Here is a 7,222-nt window from a genome sequence, read left to right as displayed (position 1 = left end):
TAGTACCCTCAGAGCTCCCAGGGACTAAACTAACAAGCAAAGAGTACACGTGGTGGGACTAATGGCTCCAGCTGCATATGTAGAAGAGGATGGCCTAGTCAGTCATCAAGGGCAGGAGAGGCCCTTGGCTCTGTGAAGGTTCTATTCTCAGTGTAGGGGAATGCCAGGGCCAGGAAGTGGGAGAGGGTGGGTTGGTGAGCAGAGGGAGAGCGGAGGGAACAGTTTTTTTTTTCGGAGGGGAAACTGGGAAAGAAGATATCATATGAGATGTAAATAAAGAAAATATCTAATAAAAAATTTAAATTCTTTTACATTAACCCTGAGCTGTGACCGCCAACAGGGAATACTCTGAGATTCCAGGTAAAGATAAATTGGGGCTCCCATTAAAACTCCTAAAATCTATTACTTTTCATTTTATATAAAATCACACAGGAGACACACAGAGATTATATACTTCAAACTATGTTGCATATTTATGATGTCTGTTAAGAATGGCTTTAGTAATTGTAATATACTTGTGTGTTGGGGTTTGACTATCCAAGAAAGAATAGGTTTAGTTAGATAATACCAAAGCCAAACAAAAAAACCCCAACCTATCTTTGTCACAGTAGTTTGTTCTCGTGAAGGTTGAGGATATCACACTCAGACACATTGGTTTTGAAGACTGGGATGACCTCTGATTCTGGGAGAATCTAAGCCTCAGTCAGTGTGTTCTCAAAGGGTTTTTATGTGTAATGGACCTGCCTCATGTGAGTTAAATGGATGCTGGCTGGTGAGTACCTTGAGATGATGGGAAAGCCATAGTTTTCTAAAGATAGATGAGTGATAGGCTGTGTGATATTTAGTGATATCTGTTCCCAGAGTGCCCCCTGTTTAAGATGAATAAATGCCAGAAAGAACTAAAGGATAATTCCTTTGGATGCTCATTGAACAGCAGGCTGTTTTAAATTCATTGAGAGATGGATTTTCAAGAGTAACTTAATTATCATCAATTTTCACTCAACATGATGCTCATTCATTCCAGATAACATGACTAGATTGTACAATAATTTCTAGATAATCAGTAGACATTTTCTCATCAGAGACAGCTACTTCTTAAATATTCCCACTAAGAGTTCTTCCTTCTACCTCTTTTCCCAAGAAGAAGAAAATAATGAAATCATAAATAACATATCATTGGGTGAAGAATATAAAATAGAAATAAGCAAAAACAAGTTTTAAAAGGTCCACTCTTGTCCCTTTCTGCAAAACAAAACAACCCCACAGTTCTATTTTGTTATGTATGCTCAGTTTGCTTTACAATGTGTGTAGAGGTGTTCCAAAGGTTTATTTTGTCATTTATTTATGTATATGTCTCTGTGTGAGTATGTGCACATGAGGGCAGGTTTTTGCAGAGGCCAGAATTGGGCACTAGAACAACTAATCTGGGATTGCAGGTTGTCAACTGCCTGATAAGGGTATTGATAATTGAATGTGAGTTTTTTTTTTCCTAAGAGAAGCAAGTGCTCTTAATTGCTGACCTGTCTTCTTCAGTCCCTACCTGTGCATTTTTGAAATACAAACATGTAACTGGGTTGCATGTGGTAGGTTGGGACCAGTTTCATTCACTTAGAAAATATTGGGCATTTTGTACATCTAAACCATGGAAGGGTTACTTCAGAAGAACCTTAATCGAGCCTATTATTTTTCTAATGTGATTGGTTGTAGTACCAGTGGGAGGGTGGTTGTAGGAACTGCTGTACAGGTACGAGGCTACCCATGTGGTGAGTCCTGAGAAGACAGAAGGAGAGCTAGAATGGAGGTTCACCAAGAAGATACTGTCATTGATACAAGATGAAGCTTGCTGAATCTATAAATCGGTATGGCTGCATCTTCTGTAAACTGGTATTACTGTCGCCTTAATCAAGGCAAGGAGGAACTTATCTCCCAGAAGGATGCTCACAAATGCTTTTTAAATATACTTACAGTTTTCAATTAATTTTTTTTGTTAAAACCATTGAGCCAAATGCAAATTCATCATAGTAAGCTGACAGTAGGAGACTATTTAGATGTTTTTTTGTACAAAATCTTTGAGATAATGTCAAAAATATATAGCCTTTGTATACCTTTTTCTCTGATGCTGGCTAAAGGGAAGGGGAGATGCCCCTTCTTGAACATTGCCTATTAACCCCCAGAGGTTTTATGTGAACTGCTGTGTTTAACTTAACTCTCCAGTAAGAAGGGGAACATGATTTGCTCTAAATTGTTACTTACATAGTGCAATGTCTCAGGCATTAGCACTTACTTGATTGCATTCAGACATTACGTTGGCAAAGGAATGGGCTGCATTAAATTAGCATCAAGCACAATGAATGGTAATTGCAAGACTGTCATTTCTACAAGTGCAAAATTGATGTGTTCTGCAAGCCCATTCCATTGTATGCCATGGAAAAATCACAGAAGCATGTTGTTCTGAGCAGACAAAACGCAATGTAATGGCCCTGTTAATGTGTCTTGGTATTTTTCAGCAATGGTGTTCCTTTTCACCTTTGTTCTTGTCTCATACTCATTCTTCAAATCCGTCTGATCTAATTTGTATGCTCATATTCTAGCCCTGCCAGACAGTAGCCTGGTTGTACAGGCAAACATTGTGGAACAATCCCTTCTGTGTGTAGCATCTTATGTGAATAATGCCAGCATAAACAGCCCTCCATGTATTCATGAAAATATAAATGGGTACTTATGTAAAGCTTCTTAGATAGAGACACAGAAACAGCTTACAGCAAACTTTCTCCAAATGCTATACATTCATTTAGAAGGAGAAGAGTGATTTACAGGCTTTTGTGGCTTAGAAGTGCCAGCTGCCGTTCTTTGTACTCTTCCTGTTTACATATGGGAAATTAGGCTTCACCAGCTGAGGGAATTTCTTTCAGTCACATGTGTGATCACAGAGTACATCCCAGTGAAATCATGTTGTCTTAGTTAGAGCTTTATTGCTGTGAAGTGACACTGTGACCACAGCATTCCTTATAAAGAAAACATTTAGTTGAGGCTGTCTTATAGGTTTTAAAGGTTAAGTCCATTATTATCCTGATGGTAAGCATGGCAGTATACAGGTAGATATGGTGCTAGGGAAGGAGCTAAGAGTTCTACATCTGGATCCACAGGCAGCTGGAAACTTCCACACTAGGCCTAGCTTGAGAATATGTGACCTCAAAGCCCACCCTCACAGTGACACATTTCCTTCAACAATGTCACACTTACTTCATCAAGGTCACACCTCCTAATAGTGCCACTTCCTATGACCAAGTAGTCAAACATGAGTCTATGGAGCCATTCCTATCGAAACTACCACACATGTATATGCATTGTGTTCTTGCATTTTTATTGTCCATGTGGAATTTACTACAGATTCAAGGACTCATTAAAGACTAGACTAATATACTGCAATAAATGATGCTCTAGGTTGACCAATAATATTTCAGTGTCTTTGGAGGTTGAGCAAGGGTGTTGTAGATTGAGAACAACTCATAAAAGTGTTCTGAATAGAAGTAATAATGATTATAACAATTTGAGCAGAGATAATGTCAAACTTTAGCAGCTGGTGGGGGTGAGGGCACACAAATATCAGTGGCCTGTGTTTGACCATTGATACTGATGTGGGATGGTTAAGACTGAGTTTCCTTTAGAGTTCTTGTACTTTGTTAATCATCATTACAACATGGTGAGACTCTTTACATTGTAATGTTTCAGTCAGTGTGGGATCATGGGAATTGTGTACTAGGCTCAGATCTCTTAGTAAACAACAAAGGTAAGGTATAATCAGATGTTCTATCTTAAGGTAGGAGAGGAATTCACCTTACACTTAGAAACAAACACAACCATTTGCATCTGAAGAAGCACTAGATAGATGATTTCATCTTATAAAGATGTATAAAGATTGGACTGGAAGTTGTCTCTGCCATACCTTTGTTGCAGAATGTTCCATCATAGGCCGTGTTAGAGCAGTCACAGGAGTAGCCATGGTATTTTTCGATGCATTTGCCTCCGTTTTCACAGTTAGCCCCATAACTGGTGCAGTGGCCTGAGCATCCAGATTTGAACCCAGATGTGACCTTTGCCCTTTCTTCCAAGTCAAGTGTCACTCCATTCATCCTCAAGGAGCGGATGCATCCCAGGAAGCCCTGCTGGCCCCCAGCACCACCTGAGAATGATAGAAAGCACAGAGTTCAGATGGGTTCTTTGAATAGAGCTCAAAGGGCTTCTGTAACTGTCTTTTCTCTCAGTGCGTTTAGGAAATTGCAGCGGGAGAGTCTTTTTCCCTTTCGAGTTGGTCTAAACAGAAAGAGTTGAAGCTTTTCCCTTAGGCTGTAGTGTCTAATTAAAAGAGGCTGTCTTCTGAGAAGAAACAAACTTGCCACTGAAACAAAATGTTTGTAGATATGTAAAAATGTATAATCTGAATTCTTATGGAAAAGAGGCTTACAGAAATCTTTAGTTTATTTGTTCTTTAATCTCAGAGTGTTCAGTCCTATAGCATTATCTGCTGAACTAGAAAGGCAGAGAGACTTGAATACATTAGCATAGTTAAGTAAGTCAATTAGACAGGAGGCATACATTCATTTGAAATGTCATTGTATTTGGTGATTCTTGTCTCATGAAGTGTTTTGCTTTGAAGTTCACATTAAGGTACCCAGGACGTCTTGGCTAGACATATGGATTAACTACATAGAAATCAAGTATGTTACAGTTATTAATATTTGAGGTTGGATTTCATTGCTTTTTCTAAGTGTCACTTCAAGACATAGCTGTGAAATGCTGTTTTCAGGATAATGCAATACACACATACTAACACACACAGCACGTGCACACACACACACACATACACACACACACACACCATACTAAAGAGTAATATTTGAGTAACCATCTTGGCTCTTTTTAACTATCACTGACTTTTTCTTTAGCTCATACACAAAATGATGGATTTTATTATGACATCTTCATACACATGTATCATTGTGTGCTGCTCATAGTCACTCCCCACCACCCTCCCTCTTCCATCCCCATCACTTGTCCCCTTTCCTTCAACAATAAAGTTCCCTTTCTGTTCTCTGTTTTTATGTCATAGTAATACATGTGCTGTCATCATGAACACCCAGCAGCTGTGGATACCTGAATGGGATGTGCACAGAATTGAGCCCCTCAGCATTCTAACATGGATGGGAATGAGGCTTTTAAGGTCTTACCCTTCCCTGAGCAGCTATTGGTGGTCATTGTTGTTGGAAGAGGAAGTATCATTTCCTGCAGTAGTGTATCCATTGGTAAGTTGTTCATGACTTCAGGAAATGACTCTCAACCCATACTCATGCAACTAATCCTAATTAAGCTTGGCAGGGCAAGAGAAGACATGAAAGTATACGAAGAATTAGTTGAGATGAAAAAAAGAATGGATGAGGGATAAGAGAGTGTGAATATGATCATGATACACTTGTATGAAATATAAGGCTAAATTTAAAAATAAATAAAAGAGACACTTGTCATGTAATAATGTTCATTATGACTTCTGGAGTTAGTTACAGAGTAGTACTGAGGTTTACAAACATGAATACACTTAGCTATTAAGAACAATGGATTTATGAAATTCTTAGGGAAATGGATGGATCTGGAGAATATCATCCTGAGTGAGGTAACCCAATCACAAAAGAACACACATGGTATGTACTCAGTGATAAGTGAATATTATCCCAGAAGCTCAGAATACCCAAAATAAATCCACAAACCACAAGAAACTCAAGAAGAAGGAAGACCAAAGTGTGGATACTTCAATCCTTCTTAGAAATGGGAACAAAATACCCATGGAAGGAGTTGCAGAGACTAACTACAGAGCAGAGACTGAATGAAGGACAATTCAGAGACTGCTCCACCTGGGACTCCTTCCCATATTCAATAACCAAACCCAGACACTATTGTGGATGCCAGCAAGTGCTGGCTGACATGAGCCTGATATAGCTGTCTCCTGAGAGAGGCTCTGACAGTGCCTGACCACCAACCAAAGAGTACACATGGTGGGACTCATGGCTCCAGCAGCATATGTAGCAGAGGATGGCCTGTGGGACATCAATGGGAGGAGAGGCCCTTGATCCTGTGAAGGTTCTATGCCCTAGTATAGGGGAATACCTGGACCAGGAAGCAGGAGAGGGTGGGTTGGTGAGCAGGGGGATGGGGAAGGGAACAGGTTTTTTTGTTTTTTGTTTTTTTTGGAAGGGAAACTGGGAAAGGAGATATCATTTGAAATGTAAATAAAGAAAATATCTAATAAAAAAGCATGAATATAGTAAAGAGGTTCTAATGTACATTATTAAGGACCCATAACAACACTGTATCACAGGTGGATTTAATTGAGTCTGTAATATTCTTCCATAGCTGTGATTTTCTTTAACAATGGATAAAGTAGGTCCTCATATCTGTATCTTCTAGCAGACCCATCTTTGGAAACGGGTCTAAAATGGATCATATGTAGGATTACAGGAAAGCATATGATGATCTTTTTAAAAAGAAAATATTATTACTAAAGTCAAAACCAAGTTAGTCTTTTGCTGTAAGTTTGGTTTTGTATATATTATATATTTAATTTAATTTTTTTATTTTTTGGATAGTTTCAAATGTGGATACCATATTTATATCATTTCCACTCCTTCCTCCCAAGTTAGTGGCTAATAAACAGCTATGTACTTCTTATTCCAGTAAATGTCATTCACCTGATATTCACCCTAATCTGCAAAGGAAAATATTATCATTACTATTCCCATTGTACAGGTAATGAAAATTGAGGCCTGGAGAAGGTAAAAACTTTACTCAAGGACTTAGAGCTCCCAAACAGGAAAAGTGTATCATATTTGTCTTATTCCTCAGCCTATACATGGTTTCATTGGCTAGTGATAATCATCTAATACAGAGACAAAGCATTTGGCCAGGTACCACACATATTTTGAGATACATGTATACATTTATGGGACATATATATGTATATATAGATACTTTAAAAATGAAGTAGTTTATATTCTGGGTGCAAATTTTAGTAATATGACAATATACATTATATCAAATGATACTATTACATATGGCAGGATATATTGTATATGACATGATATATTAGGATATAAATATGTATATATATTAATATGACATAAAAACAGATAGAGAACTTTATTGTTGAAGGAAAGAGGACAAGTGAGGGGGA

At 38.2% G+C, this 7,222-nt stretch overlaps 1 protein-coding gene across 2 annotated transcripts in view; it reads right to left on the bottom strand.

Annotated features, from left to right (window-relative positions):
- Cntnap2 (contactin associated protein 2) overlaps positions 1-7,222 on the bottom strand; it is a 2,139,844-nt gene that overhangs the window by 220,605 nt on the left and 1,912,017 nt on the right. For both annotated transcript variants that reach the window (XM_031381709.1, XM_031381710.1), the window contains one exon: positions 3,947-4,183. In XM_031381709.1, the coding sequence (XP_031237569.1) occupies positions 3,947-4,183 (237 nt within the window). The remainder of the gene's footprint in view (positions 1-3,946; positions 4,184-7,222) is intronic.

The sequence above is a fragment of the Mastomys coucha genome, unplaced genomic scaffold (genome assembly GCF_008632895.1).
Source record: "Mastomys coucha isolate ucsf_1 unplaced genomic scaffold, UCSF_Mcou_1 pScaffold20, whole genome shotgun sequence".
Taxonomy (NCBI): Eukaryota; Metazoa; Chordata; class Mammalia; order Rodentia; family Muridae; genus Mastomys; species Mastomys coucha.
This window is presented reverse-complemented; position numbering and strand designations above follow the sequence as displayed.